The 27,097-nt window shown below is 51.1% G+C and overlaps 10 protein-coding genes across 10 annotated transcripts; 6 read left to right on the forward strand and 4 right to left on the reverse strand.

Moving 5' to 3' along the window:
- Positions 1-1,339: 1,339 nt before the first annotated feature.
- BDP55DRAFT_554924 (major facilitator superfamily domain-containing protein) lies at positions 1,340-3,033 on the reverse strand (the record flags this gene model as incomplete). The annotated part of the gene is made up of 4 exons (XM_060569436.1): positions 1,340-2,155; positions 2,230-2,481; positions 2,556-2,806; positions 2,952-3,033. The coding sequence occupies 4 exons, from the start codon at positions 3,031-3,033 to the stop codon at positions 1,340-1,342; spliced, it is 1,401 nt and encodes a 466-aa protein (XP_060428096.1).
- Positions 3,034-5,611: 2,578 nt separating this feature from the next.
- Positions 5,612-7,546, reverse strand: BDP55DRAFT_554977 (uncharacterized protein; the record flags this gene model as incomplete). The annotated part of the gene is made up of 4 exons (XM_060569441.1): positions 5,612-6,339; positions 6,409-6,698; positions 6,764-6,997; positions 7,107-7,546. The coding sequence occupies 4 exons, from the start codon at positions 7,544-7,546 to the stop codon at positions 5,612-5,614; spliced, it is 1,692 nt and encodes a 563-aa protein (XP_060428097.1).
- Positions 7,547-8,498: 952 nt separating this feature from the next.
- Positions 8,499-11,135, forward strand: BDP55DRAFT_584868 (major facilitator superfamily transporter). The gene is made up of 7 exons (XM_060570862.1): positions 8,499-8,953; positions 9,007-9,175; positions 9,259-9,546; positions 9,621-9,747; positions 9,806-10,311; positions 10,372-10,481; positions 10,541-11,135. The coding sequence occupies exons 1-7, from the start codon at positions 8,937-8,939 to the stop codon at positions 11,013-11,015; spliced, it is 1,692 nt and encodes a 563-aa protein (XP_060428098.1). The 5' UTR covers positions 8,499-8,936; the 3' UTR covers positions 11,016-11,135.
- A 580-nt stretch (positions 11,136-11,715) lies between these two features.
- BDP55DRAFT_667937 (extracellular serine-rich protein) lies at positions 11,716-13,363 on the forward strand. Its single transcript, XM_060575194.1, has 4 exons — positions 11,716-12,274; positions 12,349-12,721; positions 12,779-13,239; positions 13,293-13,363. Exons 1-3 carry the CDS (start codon positions 12,205-12,207, stop codon positions 12,909-12,911), a joined length of 576 nt encoding a protein of 191 aa, XP_060428099.1. The 5' UTR covers positions 11,716-12,204; the 3' UTR covers positions 12,912-13,239; positions 13,293-13,363.
- A 1,331-nt stretch (positions 13,364-14,694) lies between these two features.
- BDP55DRAFT_554818 (cytochrome P450) lies at positions 14,695-16,440 on the forward strand (the record flags this gene model as incomplete). Its single annotated transcript, XM_060569428.1, has 4 exons — positions 14,695-14,893; positions 14,953-15,953; positions 16,019-16,156; positions 16,234-16,440. 4 exons carry the CDS (start codon positions 14,695-14,697, stop codon positions 16,438-16,440), a joined length of 1,545 nt encoding a protein of 514 aa, XP_060428100.1.
- A 448-nt stretch (positions 16,441-16,888) lies between these two features.
- BDP55DRAFT_633308 (uncharacterized protein) lies at positions 16,889-17,212 on the reverse strand (the record flags this gene model as incomplete). The annotated part of the gene is made up of 1 exon (XM_060572534.1): positions 16,889-17,212. One exon carries the CDS (start codon positions 17,210-17,212, stop codon positions 16,889-16,891), a length of 324 nt encoding a protein of 107 aa, XP_060428101.1.
- A 3,024-nt stretch (positions 17,213-20,236) lies between these two features.
- BDP55DRAFT_633309 (uncharacterized protein) lies at positions 20,237-21,306 on the forward strand (the record flags this gene model as incomplete). Its single annotated transcript, XM_060572535.1, has 3 exons — positions 20,237-20,405; positions 20,491-20,872; positions 20,922-21,306. The coding sequence occupies 3 exons, from the start codon at positions 20,237-20,239 to the stop codon at positions 21,304-21,306; spliced, it is 936 nt and encodes a 311-aa protein (XP_060428102.1).
- Positions 21,307-22,351: 1,045 nt separating this feature from the next.
- On the forward strand, positions 22,352-24,277 carry BDP55DRAFT_554775 (acetylcholinesterase; the record flags this gene model as incomplete). Its single annotated transcript, XM_060569423.1, has 4 exons — positions 22,352-22,807; positions 22,875-22,970; positions 23,032-23,491; positions 23,583-24,277. The coding sequence occupies 4 exons, from the start codon at positions 22,352-22,354 to the stop codon at positions 24,275-24,277; spliced, it is 1,707 nt and encodes a 568-aa protein (XP_060428103.1).
- A 361-nt stretch (positions 24,278-24,638) lies between these two features.
- BDP55DRAFT_746499 (uncharacterized protein) lies at positions 24,639-25,709 on the forward strand (the record flags this gene model as incomplete). The annotated part of the gene is made up of 1 exon (XM_060580550.1): positions 24,639-25,709. A coding segment is annotated over one exon (591 nt), but the record flags the coding sequence as incomplete, so codon positions are not given.
- A 115-nt stretch (positions 25,710-25,824) lies between these two features.
- BDP55DRAFT_633311 (uncharacterized protein) lies at positions 25,825-26,727 on the reverse strand (the record flags this gene model as incomplete). The annotated part of the gene is made up of 3 exons (XM_060572536.1): positions 25,825-26,067; positions 26,166-26,479; positions 26,577-26,727. 3 exons carry the CDS (start codon positions 26,725-26,727, stop codon positions 25,825-25,827), a joined length of 708 nt encoding a protein of 235 aa, XP_060428105.1.
- Positions 26,728-27,097: the final 370 nt, after the last annotated feature.

The raw sequence follows: 27,097 nt of genomic DNA on the forward strand, positions 1-27,097 counted from the left end.
AGGGGCCGCAGCAGTTAGCATATTAAGGCCTAGCTATACAGGGTCCCGTTTCGTATAAATCGGAAGGTCTTCCGCAATTACTATAGATCGGTCGTTATTTATAGAACCGGTTAAAGTAGTAGCCTTAGTAGCCGGGGTCATATTAGATGAGCGTCCTTTATTTTTTAACGGGTAGAGATCTACTACTTTAGTTAAAGAGCTTAAAGGGTATAACCTCTAATATAAATAATATAAACTAAGATATTTCGTTCGTAACTAGGTTAAGCCTAAGGCAGGACAGTTAAATAAAAATAGGCTTTTATCCTATCTATACAAAGACCTTATCTTTAATAAATATAGCTAGGTCTAGGACGTCCCTACTAATACTATGTAGTTTTGTTAGGTATCGTGGCATAACGTAAATATACTACTTAATAAGCATTTTAACCTAGTAGGCGCCGAAGTATTCCGCTAGCTTTGCCTTATTTATAAATAGTCTTTTTTATATTTACTTATTTTACAGCTTTAAAAAATAACCTATACTAATATAGTAAACGTAGGGAAGGTCCGCTAGCCCTAAACTAACGGCCTTATAAACGATCTATTATATAGCGAACGGTACGATCTTCTAAATAGCCATTAAGCTTTCTTCCGGGATATGGATAAAAATACGGAAGTCCTCTTTCGGCTATACCTACGGCTGATCTTCGGTAGGGAGTATAGCCTTTAAGCGGGTAGAGCTCTAATAGCTCTAACCGCTCTAGGTCGCCATAATGATATTACCCGCTATTAGTACGACGATAACTACCTAATTCCGGGCCGCTATTAGGCTTATTTCGTAATTAATTAGTTTTTTAAGGGTTTGAATAATATAAGTAATGGCTTTTTTTACGATTTATTTTCTAAAATCGTTAAAATTAACGATAATATTATCGACGGACCGTATAATGGTTAAAAAAACGTCTTTCTATACCTCGTACTATTTAGCTTTTTTTATAAGGGCTATTAAGACGGACCCTATAGTAGATCTACTCGGAATAGATACGGTAAAGGCTACAGGCCCCTCGGCCGAAGTAGGGGCGTCGATAGTAATATTAAACTAGCTTCCCGTTAGGCTAGGCCAGGTCGGCTATGCCTTGGCATCGCGGCGTTATTTAGCTCTTAAGGTGGGGTTCGGCTCTGGAGGTATCCCGGAGCCTAATTCGGGGTCGGCTTAATCGGCCGACATTAGTCCAGTACCCAACAGCGGTTATAAGGTTATTACGGATACGGGCTCCGGTAAGGGGAGGTAAAGAGTTTTCGGCTGTTAGTAATTTGGTGGTAGGCTTACTTATTCACTAACAGCAGATGCCAAGAAAAATTAGGCGAGAGGGAAGTTGTGTGAAAGGATGCATGTACTCACATAGTTGAAGCCGACGGATGGTAGTTGCATGAGACCAAACGATACCATGGCAAACCCGGCAGAGAGACCGACCCAGCCATTTTTGGACGGGTATTGGCCCGTGAAGCCAAAGACGAAGAATCCGCCCGTCGCGATGACAAGCGAGGGAAACATGGTCGGCAACCTGCTCTCCGCTTCCGCCAGCCCGCTGCCCGAACTCTTGACCTTCTTCTTGAGCTGGGCGTCGGCGAGAAGGTACGTGTACAGAGCGCCCAGGCCGGTCCCGATGATGCCTCCAATATTGATCAACCCGACGTTGGCGCCCCAGAGGTACGGCGGTGCCGCCACGAGCTGGGGCCCAACGGTGGAGATGGTGACGATACCGCCGACGAGGCCTGCGTAGTGGAACATGACGACCCAGGTGCCCGGGAATCTCAGCGTCTTCCAGGGGGCGAGGAAGTTGTTCGCGACGCCACCGCGGTAGTGGGTGAAGCCCAGAGACCGCCCGTAGGTGAAGGGTCGGTAGTCTAGGACCTGGCTCTGCGCGTCTTCGACGTGGCTTTCCAAACCCTTTTCGTCAATGGGCAACTGGCCGCTGCCGGTAGTGTCGATGTTGGAGGAGACGACGCGGTCGTAGAGGGTCTCGGGGACAAGGAAGAGGGTGGCGATGAAACAGGCGGCGGACACGGCTGTTCCCACCCAAAAGATGTAGACCCAGCCTAGTTGATAGCCGATGTACCCGCCCGCGATTCCGCCGATGAGAGAGCCGCCTGAGAGGAATACAGTGTAGATGGCCTGGATGAGAGGAGTTGATTTATCAGCAAAAATAGTCTATGGTTTCTGTCGGATATGTTTGATATTAATCTTACCATAGCACGACCTCGCTCATCCACGAAAAAGACCTCTCCGATGAGTGCTGGAGCGACTGACTCTGACGCACCGGCACCGATACCTTGAAACAGTCTGGAGACGAGGACGCCGTTGTAGGTCGTTGAGACAGCGCACGCAATGGTGCCAACCGTCATGAGAAGCGTTGCAGCCAGCAACACGGGTCGTCGGCCGAAGATGTTTGACAGAGGGACCCACCAGATGTTGGATGCTCCAAGAAACAGAATGTTGACCTGTATTCATAGGAATCACTATCAGCTAAGCTCACCAACCCGGTGGCAGCACGTGGAAACAGGATGTAACCTACCGCGATAAAGTAGGTGAGGTCACTAAACGGCCGAACATCTGTCGGGAAGGCCTTGAACCATAGTTGTAATGCTGGTGCGATGCCCGAGCTCGTGAAGTTGCCAGCGAAAGAATATAGTGATACAGTCAATAGGAGTGTGAATTTGCGCCACTGTGCCCAGTTGAGAGGATCTGCTGGGTCTTCCGATGGTTGCGGGAATCGTCTGAGAGAGGTGGAAGATCTTGGTGATCCGCCTGAAGACTCATCTTCGACTAGGGAAAGATTGGTGGTTAGCATTCAGTCTAGGTGTTAATACGACAGAAACGAATACATCATATTGCGGAGTATCAGCAGACAGCAACGCATTGCCTTGCTCAGCCTGACTTCAACGCCGAACTCGATTGCTGAGGAACTCACGCATCAACTTCGCCGTCCCAGGCGGTGTCGCCGTTGCGACTTCCTCCTTGCTGAGGGCAAACGCATACTTCCAGCCCGACATCATGTTCTCTTCTGGATTGGGCGAAAGTAGGTTCTGTCGATCAAGTCGGTCACTGTTGTATGTACGTCAACGTTTTGAGAGTCGCCCCAAGCAACATCAAAATACAATGGTCTGATGTTCGTATGATTCCAAACTCTCGCTTTTGCACCGTCCTTATCAATAATTCCATTCTACTGTCAAACTTGACTCTCTAGGTTTGGACCGAACAGCGTCGCACTGACACTACCCCAGATTCCCCCCGGAATATCCACTGGGGGTCACATCCATGCAACCTTGAAGCTCGCAGCTGCCGGAGTGGGGGACGAGGGGGTTCCGAGGTGGGGGGTTCTGGCGCCGGCACATTGTGACGGGACTATCTTCAGAGGGTTTGGAAAACTGGGATAAACTTTGGAGACCACGTCTTTGAGAGCCGAATTGATACAACTTGTGTCAAATCAATGTGATAATGTATTGAACGCTGTCCTGGGCCTGCCATGTTGTCGACCATCACACGCGTCCGTCGGCACCAGTGTGTTCACTCAACCCAACAAGCCTTTGACAGACTTCATGCCCCGTTCAAAATCAAGCAGTAGTTACACAGATACTGGCGCATGAGCCAAGCGCCCTATTCCCAGACTGATCTTTGGCCCTGGCAGAAACCAATCAGAGAGTAGAAAATTGACATGACGTTGCACTAGTTTCCTAGAGCCGGCCCCACTGATCGAACTGGTAAGGTGGGGTGCCGAGATCAAAGCTGAGTAGGCTGGCACTCTTCCTACTTTATCCACCGTAAAGACCACATCAGCTTAATGATGTTAATCATGCTGGCTCTATGGTAACATTAATTTCATGTGGGGAAGGTTTGGCTGTTTTACGATCTGACAGGCGCTACATCTATGCCTGTTGTTATCAAAGGCAAGTCCACCGAAGCGCACTTCACAAGTGGTGATCGTGTCAAATAAATAACAACAAGCAAGTCTACAAGTTCCTAAACCAGTTGCAGCATTTGATATTGATTCCTACGAACTTTAGTATGCCCTAATACCCGAGTACGATGTGAGTTATTGTATGAGTGGTACCTCTCATCAGAGTTCGATTAGGTACCCCGGATTCTCCGGACTGACTTTGCGGGGTTTGGCTTTTCACCCGTAATCCATATCCGCAAGCACAAGATCAAAAGGGAACTTTAGCTAGCTTGATGAGACCACTTCACCAAATCAAGAGACTAGCGGCTGCAAGTTCCGTTAGCTCATGATCTACGAGCAACCTGCTAGGGAGATACACTCTCGACGCCAGCGTGCCGAGGACCGCGACCCCGGCCACGCCAAGATCACAGCCTCAAACTCCATGCTCACTGCAACATGGTTCTGCACTCAGAATCTCAGATTCCTTGGCCGCTACTTGAGCTATGACCCCACGGCTGAGGACGCAATCACGCCTTCACCCCCCACCGTTCCGGAGATGAGAGCTGCATGTGGTTTGTAGAGACGGCGGACCACTACCGGATGGTTAGCAAGAGCCCTCATACACCTCACTTGGCACAGTGGTCCAATCATCTGAGACTTGAAACCTGCTATGCGGAATACAGTATATGTTGCCGAGAGAATGAGCGGGCCCGACGGTCTGCATGTAGAAACTGGACAATTCCCTAGAGCTATCCGTCGGGGTTTAGGACTTATTTAGCTGCCGATAGGGCGCCCGTAGCCCGTCATTTGTGAGCTGCAAGTGTTAAAAGGGATGCTAAGAAGAGAAGCACACTTGCAGTAGTTCTTGGCGGTTCAACAGCGATAAGGGAATGGGAGATTCTCATTCAACTTTCCTCGCACCCGGCCTCCTTCCACCTATCAGCAAAGAGATTTCGGGAATAACTCAGTCGTTTGTGCTAAGACGTAGGAATATTTGACAAAGACTTGAATTACTCAACGGGTGTGGTATGGATTCGGCTGGACCGCACACAAGGGAAGTGGGGGCATTCCAAGACTATTAGTACCAAACCTTGACCACTTTGCCGTTTCGGAATCAGTACGAATAGCTTGACAACTATTGCTGTTGTTGGTCTTCAATAAGATCATCATCATTTGGGCAGAGAAAGGCACATCGACAATCCTAGTGATGCGTGACAAACTGTCACATCGGTCCTGTACAGTTATTCTCAAGCATATGCACGTATCCCTAATGCCACTGAATGCTGCTTTCTTTTCCCAAATTTCCCAGCCTGCTCTCAACAAGTATAATGAGTGGGGGATGACACGGTGTCGCGTGGATTCTCCCATTAAGGCCGCATCTCGCATGCAATAGTTGGATAAAGCAGCTTGAATCATGTTGGGGAACTGACCAAACTTGAGATAGCGGCATCTGCAGATTCTGTCCATGCCATCCTCAGTAAGCCGTAATATTCAACTCTGCTTCCAGATTCCAAACCCTTCTCAGGAGCAAATCAACTTCTGCGCGCTCTAAGAACAGACTCAGCTCACAGTGCGTAGACACGCGTCTTAAACCACCAAATACGTCGAATCCTGTCTGAGGTTGATTTCAGAGTGTTCTCAGACCCGCCCTACCCTTGCATGGTTGCCACCTTCCTGTACCAGGAACTGGAATGCTATGAAGCCTGCATGGCGGGCAACATGGACTGATCTGCCAAAAGCATGGACGCGTCAATGGGTACCTGCCCCGGTCCGTCCAGCATCATAATCTCCCAAAACGACTGGTCCATCGCCACGCCCCCGAGCCAAGACATGTTTGGGTCCGTCATCATCCCCTCGGGAGGAACCATTTGCGCTTGCTGCTGTTGCTGATGCTGCTCCTGCCGCTGCTGATGCTCCGTCGCCATCTGCTCCTGAGGCGGCTGCCCAACAACCTTACTCAGGTACCACTGACGGATCCACCTCGCACGGTAGGCATAATTCGCCCAACGCGAGCTATCATCCTCGAATATTCGCCTCTTTTGCCCAACGATCAGCGCCACGTTATCCGCCTCCTCGAATCGATCAGCCAACCGCCGCGCTATGGCGGGGAGGTCGAGCTTCTGGCGCGCCAGCATCACGTCCCAGTCGCTTGCCGAGTCTTCAAGAAGCAACCTGTGCGAGGACATCATTGTATGTGCTATATCCGCGACGGTGTTGAAGGGTAGATACGCAAAGGCCTCGGCAGGGATGGCGAGGAGCGCGTCCATGGCGATCTGAATTGCCTGTAGGCAGAACCAGAGTGACTCGGTCCTGCTGAACGGTTCCATGGCGGACATGGCCTCCGAGGGGCTGGCTCCTCGCATGCCGATGCTGGGCTCGTATAGCCTAACCATCAGTGCGCCATAATGTGCCCAGATCATTGCTAGATGACATGCTAGGTTAGTACAGCTAGCCGTCGGGTTGCTTCCTTGTAACTCAGTAGTATACTTACGATTCTCTTTCTTGATACCTGGCTCTTCTGACTCAAGAGCGCAGATCTCCTTGCGGAGTGATGCTATCACTGCACTAAAATGTTCCCGGAAGATGGGAAGAGGCTCCCCCTCCTCTCTGTCTGGGCTCGGAAAGATGGAACGAATCCGGTCACCTAGATGTTGCATGCGCACGAGGGCAAGGAGATTCTGATCTGTCGGTAAAGCGTCTGCCTCTCGAATGGCCTTGGAACATCTCGCGATCTGGGGCGAGTACTGTATCTGCGAGTGTCTCCTTATGGCGGCAGGAACACTGGTGAGGAATGTCAGTCTCGCTCCACCCTTCGCTATAGCAGATACGGGCGAAAGGAATATTACCTTGACGCAATGAAGTAGCCGCCTAGAATCGCTCGTTGCTCCTCGAGAGTTGGCTTTGGTGCTTCGAATTGCTTTCCTCCCCGTCCCAAGACTGCCCACGCATCATTCAACAAGGTTTTCGGCATCCAACTCACGGGGCCTGCTAAAGTGTACATGGTCATGTCCATAACCAGACCGATGGCCAGTTGGAGAAGGGTGTTGGCATTGATACCCATCTGCAGGTGGACATCACCCCTACGAGACACAAATACGTCAGATAACTGCACTCCGACAGCGGAACGGGCCAGAAGCCACAGTAGTATGGGATGGTTTGGTTAGAGCTTGACAAAAAAGCATCACTTACCAGGCAACATAGACAATCAAGCCTTGAAGCAGCTCAATCTTCTTCTCCTTATGAACTATGATATGCATAGCGGCATGTTTGCGGACCCAGTCATCAACTGCCTTTTGTACTGAGGCTGTTTGAGGTACAATGGCTTGCATAATACACCAGAATAGGAACCGCTTCTGATTATGGAGGTCCCTCGCCGTGACCTCGGGCTCGATGGGCACAAACGGAAAGTTGGGAACCAGACGCGTCCGGTAGATGGAAAGGTACTCCTCAGCCTTCTCGGCAGTGATGGTGAATCCAGGCAAGAGCTGATAGGACCCGCTGGGAAAGCCAGCCTCAGGAGTCGGCATAGAATGACAGTCTTGGGCACCAGCTGAACTGTCTACACTCGGAGATGCGTCCGTGCTTACTTGATGGGTGACGCCTGGGATAGTCAACCCAGTGCATGGCATCAAGCGCGGGTCTTCGCTACTAGGAATGGGGCCGGTTGCCGGTTGCCCTGGGGTCTCTCCTGACTGCTGCTGCGTCTGAAATAGGCTAACCAGACCATCTATTTTCTTCTCCAGCTCAGTGACACGGCTACGGAGTGATCATTTAGCTTCATGTTCCGCTCAAAGACCCCGGTAGATAGAAGCAAGAAGGAGGGCCGGGTGATCTGCAGCCAACTCAAAAAGCAGAACGCAACAAGACACGCTCCAAGATGGACTCTCCGGGTCTCTAGACTGACCTTGACTTTCCCCGTTTCTTCCTCGGGACCGGCTGCGGTACCTGGCATCGTATGCTCATGCGGGAGCAGCTTGGCGCACCAACGCTGTCAGTGGACTCTGGTCGATAGGCACAACTGTCGCCAATAAAGGCAGAAATGCTCACCGGATGCAATCGGCGTGTTCGCTGTGTTCCGAACCCGGTTGCCACCGGCACCGTATCTTGAGGCGAGCGCAGTTAGTGCAAGCTCGGGACTTCTTTGCGTGACTATGCGCAAAGTCGGGGCTGCTGGCGTCATCGTTTGGCGACATTGTTTGTAATCTTTCCCAGCAATCAACCCGAGCTTAGAGATATTTACGGAGCACTCGTGTCTCAGAAGATGGAGACTGAAATTTTGAAGAACAAAAAAACAACAGGTAAGAGCGCTTTGCTTAGGCGCGAATTGCCTGGCAATGTTGGGGCTGGGTCGAACGGGAGAGCTCGAGAGTGATGGAACGGACGGCATGGATGATTCCGGGGGCCGGTGGACTCTTAAGATCCGTGTATGGATGAACGGGATGGAAGGGAGCTACTTGATTGGCTACTTGATCTCCATGGAGCACGGCATCGGGAGTTATTATGAGTTCCGACTTCCGATCCTCCATACCAAAACCGCTGCTCTGGCCCAAGCTGCTTCGTGAAGGGCGGCCGCCAGCGTCCAAAGACATTGCTTGTCCTGCGGCTTAGTACCCACTGTAAGCACAAATGACCCTGACACTGTTGCCTATGTGCAGGACCCCCCAGCGTTCATCGGTACAGCATTTGGGACTTTGGATGGAATTTTTGCACGTAAGACGATTAAGCCTGAAGAGTATGTGGCTTTCGTTCCTGCGGAGCTACTTACACTATACCCTGCTTGGCAAGCTGACTTTGACTTGTCTCCCGTGCTATTCTCCGTACGGACCGGTATCGTGATGTGGGATCTGCAAGTGCGAATGGTGAAAGACCCAAAGGCAGCAGATATCTCTACAATCATGAGAGATAGGTGTATTTAAAATATCCGTCACTAGATGGAGGAAATATTTGGCATTCAAATAAATCAAACGCGCAACACTCCACAACTCTTCTTCACCAACTTCATTGATACAATTGACGAAAATGCCTGTCGAAACAAGGTGGGTTCTCACTACGCCACGGCACGGGGCGGATGAGCTAACACTGACCGTAGAACAACAACCTCACACTCCATACCACGAACAAGTGGAGAGAAGTTCAGCGAGGCCGAATTAGAGAAGACCTCCCCAATCCAAGATGCGGCCGCAGAAGAGCATCCTACTGGTGCGAGCCTAGCCATAATCACAATCGGCCTATTCCTTGCGGTTTTGTGCTTCGGACTTGTAAGTTCAACTTACCTTCTTACTTCAGTGCTCAATCTTCCCGTCACTGCAGCACATCGCTAATAGCATCCGCACAAATCCAGGATCGCTCGATCTTGGGAACCGCAATCCCGGTAATCACATCCGAATTCGAGTCTCTGCCGGATGTAGCGTGGTACGGCTCCGCCTACCTCTTCACGATGTGTTCGTTCCAGCTCTTCTTCGGTAAATTGTACGCCGAGTTCAACGCTAAATGGGTCTTCCTTGTTGCTCTCTTCATCTTCGAGGTGGGTTCCATTGTCTGCGCCGTGGCTCCGAGCTCCGTTGTGCTCATTATCGGCCGAGCCATCTCCGGAGTCGGTGCAGCCGGACTCATGTCGGGCGCTCTCATTGTAAGTCTTCCCCGGAAGGATTTGAATTCCCTGGTTTCTCTAGAGCCCTGTTGATTAATGCAATCGCGATTCAGATCTTGGCTAGAAGCGTGCCTCTCCACCGACGCCCGCAGTTCACCGCGGCAGTCGGCGCAGCGGGCGGAATCTCTCAGTGCATAGCGCCGACTCTTGGTGGTGTCTTTGTTGATAAGGCCACTTGGAGTAAGACGTCTTCCTCCTCATCATCATTGGTAGGTAACTAGACACTGACGGAAAGCAGGATGGTGCTTCTGGATCAATCTTCCTCTCGGCGGTGTCACCTTTCTGGTTGTTCTCTTTCTCCTGAAGCTGCCGGCGCCGCCGAAGAAGGAGACACAAAGCGTGCGAGAGTTTATTTCAAACTTTGACTTGGTTGGAACATTGCTTATTATTCCTTGGATCATTTGTCTCCTCCTCGCTCTGCAGTGGGGCGGAACTGAATATCCCTGGAGCACCTGGCGCATTGTCCTGTGCTGGTGCCTCTTTGCGGTCTGCTTCCTCTCCTGGGCGTTTGTCCAATACCGTGAGGGCGACAAAGCCACCGTCCCGTTCCGCATCCTCTTTCAGAGGTCGATGGCTTGTGCTTGCTGGCTGATGCTTCTTTTATTCTCCCTCCTCTTCATCGAAGTCTACTATATCCCTATCTGGTTGCAGGCTGTCAAGAACCACTCCGCCTATCAGAGTGGTATCGACTTGTTGGCATCATCGGTTTCCTTGTCGGTGGCGACAATTCTTTCTGGATTCCTGGTAAGCTAACAGTCCAACAGATTGCCGGTAAGCCAAGCCGTGATGCTGACCGATTGCTAGACAAGTCACATCGGATACTACGTTCCGCAACTCATCGCCTCATCTGTTATCACCTCTGTTGGAACGGGGTTAATCTACTCGTTCAACGAAAACACGAATTCAGGCTTTTGGTAACTTTACACCTCGTCACGTAGTTTCAGTGCTCCCAAAATGCTAACAACCGCTTCAGGATTGCCTCACTCATCGTTCTAGGAGTAGGCGTGGGTCTGGGCGGGCAACAAACGTTGATAGCAGTTCAGACTGTGTTCCAAGGTCGTGACGTAGCCCTGGCAACGTCTCTCTTGATCTTCTTGCAAAGTCTTGGCGGTACCGTATTTTTGGCCGTCGCTCAGAACATCTTCCACTCGCGACTTATCTTCGAGTTGAACCGAAACGTCCCTAACGTAGACCCGGCAGTCGTCATTGATTCGGGCGGTTCCGGACTGGTGGAGTCGATGCGGAGGATCTACCCGGATTCGGTCGACGGCATCGTCGGAGCCTACAACAAGGCTCTCCAGAACGTGTTTCTGATTGCCACCGTCCTCGGATGTTTGACGTTCTTCGGGTGTGTTTTTATTGAGTGGAAGAGCGTTAAGAAGGATAAGCCGAAGAAGGAAGGCCAGACTCAGGGTCAGACGAAAAGGGACGGAGACGCGGAGAAATAGAGCTATCCAATCCGGAACTGTCGGTAGCAAATAAGAATGTGTTCATACTTTACATAATGTGGCTGCAAGTTGGAAAGAATTGCGAAGGAATTCTTACAGGCAGTGGAGAGTGGGCAAGGTCTGTTCTCGAAAAGAGCAACAGAATCGTAAGTGACACGATCAGGACATGTGCACGTACCCTTTGACATCGATCTCCCGATGTTTTCGGTGTAAGAGCTTTCGTAACGTCGAGCGTCAGTACTCAATCCGTCTCCCGCGCGCGACGAAGAAACAAACCCCAAGATCCGCAAACCCCCCATCAAGATGTGCAAACTATTAAGCGTTTGTGCCGATCTCCCGCCAGCGCCGGCTTTCATCGCTCGGAGATCCCCCACGGTCAGGGAAGGGGGGACGAGGGAACCAGATCGGGGCCTACGCTTCTTTCAATTTTTCGAAACGACTCCGCAACCGTTTCATCCGTTTGCCAGCTTGGGCTTGGTAATCGTGAAAGAAACACTACACTTCATACTAGCCAGCCGACTACCGGTTCACTGGCAAGGTTAAGCGTTGCCCGCAACTTCGCTCCCTTGCTGGAATTGTCGTCCCAACGCCGAAAGGACCTGACACGAGGAGACAGCTTCTTGATTGACCGGCCTCTCCCCACCTATCTAAGAAGCGCGAGATCGTATCCCCCCCCCCCCTTTGAGTTAATGTTTATTCCCCCCTTTATTCCTTAGTGCGAATTTCTAAGCACGCTTCGGTATGCAGTGCGGCCGAAGAAACGAAACATGTCATGTTTGAGGCACCTGACACCTCTTATTGGACAACTCGGGTCATCCCATCTTTTGAGATGCCCAAGCTTCGCTGCTACCCCTGCTCGTCACGGCAACTCGACCACTCTAACTCTGTGATTTTAAGTCTACTCGGTCTCATGATCGGAAGAAGTTTGCTCAGTGCGGAAGGTTAAGAGAGAAAAGGTTCGTATTAGTGGGCAAGTGGTGTTGCCGTGCATATCCCGAATGTGCAGTTAGTTTGAGATTCTGCGAGCAGTGGTAGTTAGCTTAAATATCTTAGGGTCCTCTGCTCTTCTCATGTTGAGTGCTATTCTCTGCAGTGTTACCAGTGTCATCGTATCGAAGCAGCGTCTCGTTATCTCAGCCGAATTAGCCAGTACTAGTCCGTACACGATCATCAAGGGTCAGGAATCAAGATGAAGTTCAGCACCATCGCCGTCTACTTCTCCGCCTTTGTGGGAGGCTCTCTAGCTGCCGCTCTCAATGGTGAGCTTTGCCAACATAACTTATACGGAACTTTGTTACGTCGTAAGGTAGCTTGTGACTCACATATTCGATAGAGCGTCAGGCACCGCCTGCACCCGGCCCCGCACCCCCGACTCCCAAGGTCATCCCCGTTGTCGTCGGTAGCCCAACCCGTGAGAAGTCTCTGCTGTTCTACCCCGAGGTCGTGAAGGCAAACCCCGGCGACATTGTCCAGTTCCAGTTCTGGCCCAACAACCACACAGTTACTCAGGCCGCCAACCCCCAGGCCCCGTGTAATCCTCTTCAGGATATGATGCCGAATGCCGTTCACTCTGGTTTTATCCCGGGCGTCACCGACGGCTCTCCAGTCGGCACCTTCAACGTACAGGTTGAGAATACTGAGCCAATGCTCATGTACTGCGCTCAAGGCATGCACTGCCAGCTTGGCATGGTTATGATCATCAACCCGTGAGAATGCCCCAAATGTCCCACTCTGGGATCTTGTCAGCACTAACAACCTATCAGTAAGGCTGATGCCGATGTGCAAGCGTATAAGATGGCCGCCAAGGGGTCACAAATGAACTTTCCTGCCAAGAATGTGGCCGGTGGCTCCGCGGGCAGGATTCCCTCAAATTTGGCTGTTCCGCCTGTTGTTTAGAGCGAAGGGGGCATTCGTAGCGGCTGATTTTTTTAATGCACTTAAATCCAACCAACTACAAACTGTAGCCTTTGTTGTTTACACGCTCGCTTGTAGACACCTACTAGGATCGGCGGACGGATGCACTTGAACCAGGGGGTGGCACTGCTGATGCGGGTTGTCGGCTAGAGCTTTGAGGTTTTGCGTACGCGGAGTTTGGTTGGCTAGATATTCAAGGATGAAGCGTCGAATCAAGAGACTACGTTGTTAAAATGCATCCGAACAAACTATGACGAGGAAGCGATGTGCGGTAGGGGCTTGTGCAAGCTATCATCGGTTCCCATTTGACACCTTGAATTCGTACCAGTGAGCTGGAACCAGCAAGAGGGATCGGCGGACTTTACGGAATTAGGTCAGAATTGAACCGAGTCAGCCCGCATGTTTTCCAACCAGAGCAGCTCGCAATAATGAACAGTTTGACATGGAAGAAGGCGACCTTTTGGTGCTACCTACACCATGCAAGACACGGCGGAAGAAGCGTTGAGGCAAGCATTGAAAATCTTCTGAGATGAAGTAGGTCCCGTTGTATACATGTCCCCATCAGGCAAGCGCCCGAGCATACCTTAGACCAAGGTACCTTACGCGCTCGATCTAGTCGACATGGGATTAGCTGAGACTTCCTAAGATACTTAAGGAACAACCGTATGCTTGCCGGATTGGTAAAATTGGTAGAGGAATTCCATTTCTTGCAGAACGCATGGAGTTTTCCCACCCATCATTACAGACATGGGCGGACTGCACCGTGAGAATCACTGGAAAAGGCCCCATGAGCTTGTCAACTTGAGCATCGACATCACCTGGCAGAGCAGTTACCATTCAGCTCTTCCTACGTGTCGCTCAAGCTGAAGAGACCAAGCTACGGACAAAAGTGTCGGGGGCATGGGAGATAGCTTAATGAACTCTGCGTCTCGTAGCCCTAAAGATTGGCCGTACGCCATCACGGTCAACGGCGAAAACACTCGCCGCCTCTCCGCGGCCGGCCGTACGCTGGGTGTCACGTCGCTTTGCGGGTCGGACGTCGGTCTCGGACAACTATCATCCCCGAGTTCCGCCGCCTAGTAGAAAACTCAAAACACACCGGCCAAGATCAACGGTTCCCCCGTCTTACGATCAGAGACCTCCATGTTCATGGACATGGATAGTCGTTTCTAAGTTCCCAAATCCAGGCATTCAGTAAGATATTTATTTTATCTTTGGAATTCTTATAGAAGTATTTTGTACAGATCGTCCTCTCAATTGACTCAATTTGAAAACACTCGTCTTGAAGACCTCAATCCGACTCTCCAACATTGGCGTGTCTACTCGCCTTGAGGGTGCAATTCGCATGTAATGATCCACTTGAGTGTGTATGCACGGCGTGCAGGGAGAATATCTTACTATTTCGACCCACGCTATTCGACACTTGAACAAGGTTTCGGTCCCGACAATGTCTCCATAGCCTAGCATTCTAAGATCGCCTATGACTCGTCCCATGTCATGCACCAATGATAGTTATAAGCCGTACGCCTTTACATCTTCAACTTCATGACGCTGCGGATCGATTGCGTACTTGTCTGACAATGGATGACGGGGTACGTTCGTCTCAAATACGATGGCTCTTTTGCTATAAAAGCCTGTTGTTTTCGGCCTTCCATTATCGAGAAAAGCTCGAAACCAGTTCTCGGGCACGTTTTTCGTCTTGTTGACTGTCATCAAATTTGTCATTCCGCCATAATATCTCATAAGCTGTACGTGCATCATCGCGATGAACACCCAGCTCTTACTGGCATTTGCAGGCCTTGCCCTGCTAGCACAGATTCTATTCTCCGTTGTTCAGTGGCTTCGCTCCCCCCTGCGATCAGTACCCGGACCATTGCTAGCTCGCTATTCGGACTTTTGGTATTTTCACCGGCTTAAACAAGGAAGATTTGAGAAGGTCAACCAAGACCTACATGAGCAATACGGTGAGGACGTCAAAGAGTAGCAAATAGTTTATGCACTAACGTTTCGTTTTGCTCGCCAGGGCCTATCGTGCGCTATGGACCGAACCGATACAGCATCAATGACGCGGAAGCCCTCAAGACTGTCTACGGCCACGGCACGCAATTCCAGAAGTCGGAGTGGTACATCCCGTTCCAGCCAAACGAGGATCTATGGAACGTTTTCTCGGACCGCTCAGTGAGTCGTCATGCTCACAGCAGACGGTTCTACACCAACGCATACTCCATGACATCCCTCGTCAACTACGAGCCATACGTGGACGAGTGCGGTGCTCTCTTCGCTCAACGTCTTTCGGAGTTTGCAAAGGCAGGCTCCATAGTAGACATCGGACACTGGTTCCAGTGCTTTGCCTTCGATGCGGTTGCGATGATGACCTACGGAAAGCGTCTTGGGTTCTTGGATCGGGGCGAAGACATCGCCCAAGTCATCGACAACATCAACAAAAGTTTGCTATACTCAAGCTTGACCGGCATCTTTCCTTCCGTGCATGTATACATCGCACCACTGGTGACCAACATCACTAAGCGTCTTGGCATGGGAGCAAAGATGATGTACGTGATCGACTTCACAGCGCAGACCATTGAGGAGGAGCAAGCATCACCGAAGACAGTGATTGAGGTCAAGGGTGCCGAAGACGGCGCTGCTATCGGGGAGACCTTTCTCACCAAGTTTCTGGCCAAGCACTCCAGCAACCCCACTGAGTTCACCAACTGGCATCTCCTCATCGGCTGCGCCAGCAATGTTTTTGCCGGATCCGATACGACCGGTATCAGCATCTCGGCCATTGTTTACAACTTACTCAAGAACCCCGATTCCTTGGCGAAGCTTCGCGAGGAGATTGCAGACTTCACCAGCCGCGGCGAACTGTCTCAGGCGCCGACCTTCAAAGAGAGTCAGAAGATGCCATACCTTCAAGCAGTGATCAAGGAGGCTTTGCGAGTCCATCCAGCTGTGGGCCTGCCGCTTGAACGCATCGTTCCCGAGGGCGGCGCTACCATTGGTGGTCGTTTCTTTCCTGGAGGAGTAAGTTCACACACTCTATTTAGCCCACGATATGTCAGGACTAACGAGTCGACTCTACCTCCCAGTCCGTCGTTGGAATCAACAGTTGGGTCCACCACCGGAATACATCCATTTTTGGGGACGATGCCAAAAAGTTTAACCCCGATCGTTGGCTGATTGAGGACGACGAGAAGATTTCCGTGATGAACAGAAACTGGATGCCTGTAAGATGAATCCTCATTTACTCACAATCACCTGGATCTCTTGGCGCACGGGATTTCTAACACGATTCGTATTCTAGTTTGGGTTGGGATCACGCACATGCCTGGGCAAGAATGTGTCTATTTTGGAAATGTCAAAGCTCATTCCTAGGCTCATCCGGGACTTTGACTTCAAGCTTGAAGGTGCGGCCGCTGCGCCAGGAGGGGCGTGGAAAACTAGCAACGCATGGTTCGTCAAGCCTCAGAACTTCCACGTCAAGGTGGAGTCGAGGGCGGCAGGCTACTGAAGTCGCCGCATATGGCTTTGCTGATTTACCAAAAGCATTTATGCATCTGGTCCCATCCACTCAGTCAGCATCGAGCGTATGGACGTAGATCACACTATCACCAAGTTTCGTACATGTGTATTTTATTAGGGTAGAGATGTTGCCTTCACGACAATATGCTCGCGCGACTGGTTGGAATTGGAAAGCTATGGTTGGATTTACAGAACCGGTCGGCTCCGAAATATAAGGTGCAAATCGCTACCGCTCGTTGAACTGTGTTGGAATGTACAGAAATATATCATGCGAGGTAATATCAGACTACATGTACGAGCGACAACTTGGCTTGCTGTCTTCCCAATTCTTGTATCTCTCGTACGTAGCCTTATGCCAAATCCGACCCCTTTGATTCTTTTCTGAATAGCTTGGCTGGTGTCCTCTTTCTGTCACTGCTCTGTCTCGTGTGCATTCTTCACAGAGCACCGCAGTAGCCACAGCTAGTGCAAGAGTCGACGACGTAAACGTGGTAGCTGTGACGGCCAAGAATGTCGCCAGTCGTGTCGTGTCCACCGGTGGGAACATTGTTGCAGTAGGTAATGCAGTTGGAACGAGCATCTCCGCTCTCTTGGTTGTGGCCGGATACTGTGCCACCGATTGCCGTACATTCAGCATCCATCACAGGATATTGTTCCAATGTGCAAGGAACATAGCTTTGTACGGGTGACGTGACGACGCCGCAGAACTGAGCGACTGTGCCGCTGGCGAGAACAGCGAGGGTGGCGATGGTGAACTGCATGATGACCGCTTGAGAGGGTGATTGAACTGTAATTGAAGGATGCTATTAAGTGTCTCGTCTTTAGCTTTGCTGTCGGTATAAGGTGTAGTTGAGTGCGATGTGAATGTGTCTATTGTCTTTGGTTATCAACTCTATCAAGTATTTATACTCGTCATCTCGGGCCCTCTCAAAAGCGATTAAGTCTCTCGGACATAATTTACTCCCGTTCAATTATGCTCAGTTGCCTACTAGTCAGTTGAAAAGGCCTCAACAGCTGATCAAATCTTTACAAAGCGCGGTCAACAGTGGTCATATACGTGGAGACAATTAGGCTATGGACAGCTCATCATGGAAGGTTGCAAGCAAGTCCAGAAATGATTATGGTCCGAGTGAGGGGCCGCTCTCCAGAACCTCCGTACAGCTATCTGGCAAAGGTATCCGCCTTCGTAGAGTATGGCTAGGATCTAGCCGGCGGCATCCGATGTCTTTCGATGTCATTGCAACGGTACCTGCAGGCTCTCCACAGATCGGCTCTTTGCTAGGATGTTTCCCGCGTTGGAGCGACTATATTGGCCCACAGAAAGCGGAATTGACTTCTTAGATTGGCAAACGCTTATAGTGCAGCGCAAAAAGCACATCACCCGCGCGGTGCCGGTGGCAATATTTGATGCGACTCTAAAGCCGGCTGCTGACACCAGCCTTATTGGGCTTCTGATGGAACCCTGATCTTCGTTTTAGGATGCCTTATTGTCTGCAAAGGGAATACTGTAGCGATTCAGTCAGGCAAATGTCTATTGTGAAAGCCGATACTGTCCTCGTTGGTGGTGAAATCAAGCAAAAGGTGGCTTGCCGAATGGTTGGGCCACGAGCCACACCGAATGGTTGAAATTTAATGGGATCAAGGAAAGAGAGGTCATGTATTGAGGAATCTTGGCAATCAATTCCAAGGCGTTGACTTCAGTCAAACAGGCAAGTTTCACTGCGTGTTGCTGACAAGACATTACCACTCTGGGAGACTCTAGTCGACGCGAGGGATAAACCAAAGACCACTAACGGAGGCGCCTCCCGTCCCGCTCTAATGACACATTCTGGACGAGGTTCCACTTTCAGGGCTCGTCCGATCGCGGGGGCCCCTCGGCGCAACCACGTCGGGAGGCCTATGGCTGGATCTACCCATGGAAGTGTGCGACAATCAGAGACTATCGGGCACAAGTTGTGTCTGAGACGGCTAAGCCGAATCGTATCTCGGATGACCCGGTCAAGCACCAAGCTATGGCAGCACGGCATGTGTGGTCCATTCAACTTCATCCCATTAATTGACATATGAAATATGGGCTTGACTGGAATGCGTCCCTAAACGGCCAAGGATCCTAATGTCGACTTCACGGGTTCATGACTTTATCTCCTGCCAACCAGGACGCCCGCATTGCACGTTCTGGTCTATTGTCTCAAGCGCCATACTCTCTGTGGCTTTTTCTTGCTTTCTTTTTGACCATGAGTCGGGAGCAGGCATTTGGTCCAAGTCGGGAACGAGGACTTTTTCTCAGTCTCATCGATGATGATGCCGATGATGATGACGCTCGAAGGGGGGTAGTACGGCATCAAGTGCCCCATTGTCGCGTGGCGAAGTGCGTTGATTCACTTTCCCAGCGTGCCAGACCACGAGGCAAGGTGTCACTAGCACGCCGTCCTCGTTTCTTCTTGTGCGAGCTAACCCCCGACATCCCCGACTAGTAATTAACGCCAGATCGACTCGATTTATCTGGGATTGCGGTGCGCGATTGGCCGCCGCAGCTTCGGAAAGTTGCTTGCCTTCCTATCCGCGTGGCTATCAGACTGAGACAACTCTTGCAACCCACAAGCCAGACAGACCTGATAAATCAAAGACATTGTACTCGCTCCTGGAGGAGGAGAGACAACTCAGGGGAGGGGCCCGGTTGTTAGATTCGTCGATCTGGCTGGTTATTAACTTTCAGTCGAGCCAATGGGAAGTTGATATTGCAGCCTCCCTTCCTCTCCCTGCGTCTGCTCAACAAGTGTCAACATTTCTCGCTCCTCCCTCTTTTCTATAATTTCTTTTCTCGGCCGAATTTCATAATTCTTGAGTGCCGGTGGAGGATTCTCTGCCAATGTACATAAGAATGGCTTCGTGCTCTGTGATAGTGAGAAAAGCCAATCTACTTCTAAGCACGATTAAGCTTTCTCCCCCTCAGTTTCGGCATAAAGAGTCTCGATTGGCGAAGAGATCTTGCTTAGTTCTCGTATGATAACGCATCTATACCGGTTTGGTGGCTTTTCTCCCATCCTCGTTCCGCGCCGCCTGCATCATGTACGTTTCCATTGTTCTCTCCCACACAATCGGGATATGTGAATCACAACAAATTGCTGATCAAGTCAGATGAGCCCAGGGCTTTTCGCTTCCCGGGACGACGCTCAGCGTATCAAACTGCAGAATCTGAACTTGTTTGCTTCTGCCGCCTGCGGTGCGCCCAATGCCCGTGTAACCACCCGCACCTCTTCTCCTTTGCTTTGGCCCGTCTCAGCCAGCTTGGGTTCAATTCCAGGCCTGCGTCGTCTTACAAGCCCCAACACACGGATCTGCTTGTGTTCCGAAGATAATCTGTGAGCTCGGACGTCTCCCAGCTTTCCTTCCCCCCGCCCGTCGTCCGTCCCATTGCAGCACGCGTTGCAGAAAACTTCCCACCCGATCCTGCGGCGCAAACTGGAACGTTATTTTGGGTGCCTTGAGTGATTCGCATTTCCTTCCTTCTCCTCATCCCGCTGCGATTTCCGTTTCAGGGAAAGGCCGTGATTGACGGATCACTGCCACCACCATTAGAGGGGGAAAGAGAAAAAGAACTTCTATAACGACCCGTGTCTCTCCTCTCTTCCACGCGTATCTAAGACATATTCCACCACCGACTTGCGTGCGACAACGAACGCCCCCGTGGCAGATTTCTCCAAGAACTTATCAAAGAGTCAACAAGCCTCTTTCGTCTCACTTTTCTCAAAGTTTCCTACCGCCGAAAGCTTCCAACAGCAAGCATGGTTCTCGTGAACGCTCAGGACCCCACGCCGCAGGCCGCGGCCGCTCAGAGAAACGTGCTGCCGGATTATGTTACAACACCCAACGCCGTCTTTGGAGATGAGGGCGTTCAGTGGAGATACGGCAGGGCGCCAGATTATACGAGAACACGAAAAGTCTGGAGAGAAGGTAAGATCACATCACACTCAACACGTAATGCGTGTACGGACACGATGTATGAGAAGAGCTCAAGCTGACAACACTACCCTCCTAGGAAGAAAGATGAACCACAAGGCGGGCAGTCTCGAAGAGATTGTGGAGAACTTGGTGAAGAATTGGGAGGTCGAGGCTTCTTTCAAGACGAAGCTCGACGACTGGAGGACCGTCGACCACGCCAACTACACCTTCTCCGTCAACGGCGGCACCCCACAGACGGGCGAGCACATGCTCAAGGTCGGCACCTACAACGCCGTCATCACGCCCAACGAGTATTACAGCCCAGACTACTCAGACTTTGCGTCCAGCCACAAGACGTTCAAGCGCATGATGCCCACTTTCGCCTGGGAGGTCATTGAGGTCTACAGCGGTCCGCCGTGCATCGCCTTCAAGTGGCGCCACTGGGGGGTCATGAAGAATGACTACGTCGGCTTCAACGAGTGAGTGTATCCCCCGATGCGCCTTTGATTTGCCACTCTCATTTCGCAGACATCTGTCATCTTGCTTGTTCGGATGTGGCCGTGTAACTGCGACTGACAAAAAGCACGTGTACAGCAAAGGAGACAAGGTCACCGCCAAGGCTCACGGCGGACAGATCGACATTGAAGGTGTCACGATCGCGCGTGTGGACGATCAGCTGCGTCTGCAGGGCGTGGACACATGGTTTGACTCGCTACAGATGTTCCGGCAGATTGCCCCGGATGGCGTGGTGAAGAAGGAGGCAAAGACTGATAACCGCGGCCCGGAAGCGAGGTTTGACGAGGCGGTGGCACAGGATGTGCAGTTGTCGGCCGAAGACATAAGCAAATTGCACACTGATGTTGTTGATGGCAAGAGATCAGGAGGGTGTCCGGTGATGATGAATAGAGAGTAAGGACAGTTGTGGTGTTTATAGAAACCAGAGCGAGTCGTAACGAGGGAATGGTAAACATGAATGTTCAAGCAAAATACATAGAGGGGCTGAGAGAAAGTTGAGGAAATAGTGAGTTTTCTTTCAATTAATGGTAAGCAAGAGCTGTCCTTGATCTTTGTGCCTGGCTATATATGAGTCCCTGTAGCTCGCGAGTTTACTTGTATAATTGTTGAGGATACCTATATGTCGACGCTAAGTTCGTATCCAGATCCGTGGGCAGTGCCCCTGTCTCATGGATGCACTGCCTATCTACGGCAGGCAAACAAAGCTCCGGTGCCGGCGTAGTCCCCAGACTCCGCGGCGGATCCAGTCGTTTTCGGGTTTTTGACACCTCCCCTCAACTTCGCTTCGAACTTCCCAAGAACTGAGTGAGCGGATAGGATAAGGGTCTGGGGTCCGGGGTCATGAGTTATGCGATAACGACCCCAGGAATTCATTTCTCATCAATCTGATTTCGGCTTATTGTCTCCGAAAGGCTGCCTATCACTCATGACATGGATCATTCATAGCTCTCGATAGATGGTTTGAAGAAGATTGTTTCTGAGTGCCAAGATCCCCAAAGCAGGGGTTCCTAGAGATCTCCGGCATCAAATCACTCAGGGTGCATTCATTGTTCAACCGGATACCTGGTCGTGAGGAACTCTAGAGCTGCATTAACCAATGGAACCAGCATCTTTGTTTCGCCTGGAATCACTTCAGCATACATAAGAAGCAACACAATTAAAGCTTTCTCGGAGAACTCACACAACTGCTGCTTCCCTCTGCAATTCTCGTCATTTCAACAGCTCTTGCGCAATCAGCTTCCGGCGGGGATCTTGACCTTGGTTGTGGGACTTGCAAGGATACCAACGACAAGAGGGGTCAACCACCGGCAAGTAATCGGCTCTCACTCCCCATGTAACCTCACATAAATGGTGGAAGAGGGGAGCTTGGAGATGTTTTTCCAACTCCTAGAGTTGTCCCGACTCACCTTCTTTTAACCGTATTTTCTTCTGTGTTGATCGTCATGTTTCCGTCCCATGCTCAAGGAGGTTTCTGGCTCAGGGCTGGCGCCATTGGTACCCTGCTCGTTGCCGCTGCATCGGGAAGTCCAGTCACATCCAACAGCTCTCTGATTGTCCATGTTCCATCGTACGGATCCTATGTCGGAAAGACTCTTTCTAACACCACGTCCGGTCACCCGCTTGCGAAGGAGGTGGACGTATGGTATGCCATCAACTATGCCGAACAACCTATCGGCGACCTTCGTTTCGCCCCAGTCGGGTGGCCTCCTTCCTCGAACGGGACAAAGGACGCTACTTCGTATGGCAAAGTCTGCATCCAAGAGCCCGGAAACTCAAACTTGGTCACTTATATCACGACGGAGTTAGAATACGGCGAAGACTGCCTCAACCTCAATGTTTACAGGCCGACGGGCGTGAGCGCTGATAAGAAGCTACCCGTTCTAGTTTGGATTCATGGTGTGGGTTTCCCTTCGATCTGTGTAGTGACTTGACAGAGTTGGACTCATCAACTAATTGCTATTCCAGGGTCTTTTCCGCAATGGCGCCGGCATAACCTTTGACGGAGCTTCACTGGTTGCCTCCTCTTCAGAGCCACTCATCGTCGTGACTTTCAACTACAGAGTACGTTCAGTCTCTGCCTACTAAGTCGATATTAAATCCATTACTGATTTGGTTCTCTCAGCTGGCCGCCTTGGGTTTCTTGGCAAACCCCATCCTGTCAGACCTCGGCAACGTCAACCTTGGCCTCCAAGATCAACACCAGCTTCTCCGCTTCGTCCACCGGTACATCTCAGCATTCGGAGGCGACCCCGAGCGCGTCACCCTGGGCGGCAAATCGGCTGGTGCTCATTCTGTGGGCTTCCACTATCAGAACACTTTCACTCCTGGCGAAGAGCTGTTTCAGCAGGCAATCTTTCAGTCTGGCGGTCCAACGGGACGCTCGTTCCCTAGTGCGTGGGACCCGTTGACGATTAGGCAGTTTGAGCAATATGTGGAAGGAGTTGGTTGTCAGAGCAATGAGACTGCAGAATTGTTGCTTTCCTGCTTGAGAGGCGTGAATGTTGAAGTCCTGGAGGAGACCGCAACTGCCTTATTAGCGGCGTATCGATTCAACGGCACTCATCCTTTCCAACCTGTGTCCGGTTCGTCTTCTCCCATTTTCTCAAGAAGTTTGCCTCAGAGTGACAGCACAAGAGAGTGATTGACAATTTTGGAGACTGACCCGCTTCTCAGATGCTGCCATCATTCCTCGTCTCCCGTCGGAAACCTGGGATGCAGACACATGGAACCGCCTGCCGGCTCTAACATCTTTCATCACCGACGAGGGCAGTCTGTACGCCCCCACCAACCTAACCACGGACGATGAAGCATGGGGTTGGCTTTCCAACCTCTATCCTGGGCTCAACGAAAGCGACAGAGAAATTTTCTCCCGCTTGTACCCGGATCCCCAAACCGACGTAGCAAGCCCTTTTGCAGACTCCCGGGGCCAGTCCGCTCAGTTCACCCGACTGACTGCGGTTTACGGCGACACATTCTACATCAGCGCCTCCCAGGAGATTGCCACGCGTCTGTCTGCTGCAGATATTCCTGTGTGGAAATTGCACTGGAACACTAACAACAGCGTGGCATCGTATCTCGGCATCTCGCATGGCTCTGACGTTCCATATGCCTGGGCCGAACCAGACACGCAATACCCACAAGCCGGGACTATTCTATCAAGGTTTTACGCCAACTTTGTGGTCAACGGTGACCCGAACAAGTTCAAAGCTGCGGATGCCGCACATTGGAAGGAGTACATTGACCCCGGCTCGGATAGCCTGGGTTGGCAAGTGAATGTCAGTAAGAATGGGACATGGGTCGAGAAGGACGATATTCGAAGGGAGGCCATCGAGTATTGGAGGTCCATTCCGAAGAAGCTGGATCACTAAGTAGATTAAGGCACTTATCTGAGGTATTAATATGTTTAAAAAGCATTTTTCGGACCTCGTTAATGCCCCGGTACGGCATTGCTCCTTGTCTTGTCTCAGTTCTTCAGTAGATGTGTCACAACTTCCCAAGCGGAAACGAGTGCAACACGATGACATCGTCAAGTCTTCTTCGCTGTTCATCAACTTCATCGTCAGGGCTTGTAAGGTTTTGAGTATGAGAACGAAGAACGGTAAGATCGCGAGCTGATGCATTGCAAAAGTGACTGGCTGGAACACTTGGTTGAGGATGTCACCAGCCGCCACCGTCGCAGACCTCAAATCTGCCATAGAGGCCAAAGCTAGCACCCCCTCTGATCAGTAGAGAGTTGTTTTCCGCGGCCTAGAACTGCAGGATGATAAAACCTTGAGAGAGTACTCCGTCACTGAGAACGCCACACTCCATCTATTTCTCGAACTACGTAGTTATAAACCGGCAATCTACTTCTTGTCACCAACCCGACTCAACAACGTCGATGTCCAGGTCAAGCTTTCTCGCCATTGGAGCTTCTCCACCATCTATCCACTCGCCAAAGGGGCTGTTGGACAGAACAACGTCTCCTGGCAGGTTTCCATCAAGCCCGATGGCACCCTGAAGGACACCGCCACGGACATTGACTGCAGCTACCTGTTCTGGGAGGCAGGCGCCTTGGCCGACCCATCATCCGCAGTCACAGAGGCTCATCCCTTGAAACCCCAAACCCTTTCGCATACTTTGCCGACAACTATGTCCTGCCATTTGACAACTTCATGCCCTATCTCGACCGGGTCCTTGCCAGCCTCACCCTCACCCCGGCAGTGCGAACCGAAATGGTCATTTAATGGCTCCCCAAGTTCCAGTCAATTCGCGATCGGGGTCTTCAGATCGCCTTCAACTTCATCCCGCAGATCAACTTTGAGAAAGCGGCTAAATTGACTCTCACTCCTAGCCCTAGCAGTGTCGCCAGAGTTTTACTTGTCTTCAGGGGCGTAGTCGGTAGTAAGAACGCAAAGAATCACGCGGAACTGGATGCGTTGGACTGGCCCAGCAAGATCGGGATTGAGGTGGAGGGTATGATGAACCAGAGCTAGTTCCGCGTTATGTAGTGGGGAGGCATGGAGGTGAACAAGGGCTAGGATGATGGGGATTCACTGCTGCCTTCCGGAATGGTAGACCTGGTGCCTCAGGGTGGGTCAACCATCAAGCAATAGCCGTGTATTGTGCTTCGAGCTCGACATATGCACTCGCGATGGGGAATCCTTATCATCACAAGGTCTAGTGAGGGAAGTTAGGTAACACAAGTCAATAGATCCGCCGAGGAAATCAACATGTCTTCTGCATGTTATGAACTCAATAGCATGTGAAAGTTCGTGTTCCACCTTTGATAAAGTCTCCACCGTCGTATGGTATCTTCAATTGACAACATCATCCTGTTCTAGTACGAGTGGTAGGAAACATTAGAAGATGACAGCTATCTTTTTTTGTTTCTGGTAACATCCAGGTGTGGAACATTATCTCCTGCCGGAGCATTTCAAACAAGCAAAAATAAGCTCAAGATAACAATCAAGCTTGACGCCAACTGAGGAGCTCCACTGGTCGGAGACACGCTCGGAGAAGCAGTAGTCGTCGTCGCCGGAGCCGAAGGATTGGTAATGGGCGAAGAATTCGTCTCAAGCGTCGCCGCTTCACCCTTGAGGTTCGTCGAGTTGAAGCAGTTGTCCTCCGTCACCGGGGTAACCTTTGATACGTCTTCCGTAAAGATGATATCGATGCACTGTCAGAGTCAGCCACACGACCTCAGCCCGGTAATATTGTACATTCCCAACGAGAAAGTCATTATGGTAAAGGGTAACACCTCGCAACGCAACGTACACTGAATAACGCCGCACCATGCTGTGCAGCCTCCACGACCTGAATCGACGCTAAGTCTCCTTCCTTGGGCGTCACACCTGCCGGCAGCGGCACCTTTGGCAGGCAGAACGTTCCCTCGTACTCTTGGTTCGAGGGCCCCGTCAGCTGGAACCGGGGCACCATAACCATAGAGTAGTTCTTCGGCGACTCGCCGAGGCCGAGGTTGACATACATGAGTGCCGTCTTGTGTCCCGAGTTCCAGCCCGGTTGGACGGCGAGAGCGCCGCCACTGATCGGCCAGTACGTTCTGTTTTGCGTCACGCCGAGGCCGCCACCTACGGGGAGGGCTATATGTCAGCCTTTGGGTAGCAAGAGATTCTGTAATTTATCTCTGGTGTATGTGGTAAGACATGTATCGGGATGGGGGCGTACACGGGTATATCCATTGCATCCCGAAGGGATATGTCTCATTCGTGATGAAGGTATTGCCTCTCCATCCTGGGTAGGAGAGGACTGTATGGCCGTTGACTAGGGCCACGAATAGCCAACATGTGGTAACTACAAGGCCGGAAATGGTGTTCATGATGGACTGGCAACGAAAAATATGATAACGTTGGATGCTCAAAACTGCGTCAAGCTCTTCGCCCAACTGGGCATCCACTTCTTCTTAAGAAACATATCAAAGTCAGAATTAGGAACCGTGCAGGTGCTCTGACGCAACGTTTGCATATGCCAATGTCAGCAACATGACTGCTGAGCTGCTGTGTCGCCAAATGACGGTGGTCGGTGGTCCGGTCGAATAGAGCCTTGTTGTCGTGATGCATGTCAGCCCTACTGAGGGACGGACGTCGAATGGCTGGATGGCCGATGGGAGTGGCTTACGCCAACGTAAGCACCGGCTGACGGCTTGGCCTTTGAGCTTAAGTTTAATCAACACGGCTCGCAATGACAAC

This window comes from Colletotrichum godetiae, assembly GCF_030913485.1.
Source record: "Colletotrichum godetiae strain CBS 193.32 chromosome Unknown BDP55scaffold_27, whole genome shotgun sequence".
Lineage (NCBI taxonomy): Eukaryota > Fungi > Ascomycota > Sordariomycetes > Glomerellales > Glomerellaceae > Colletotrichum > Colletotrichum godetiae.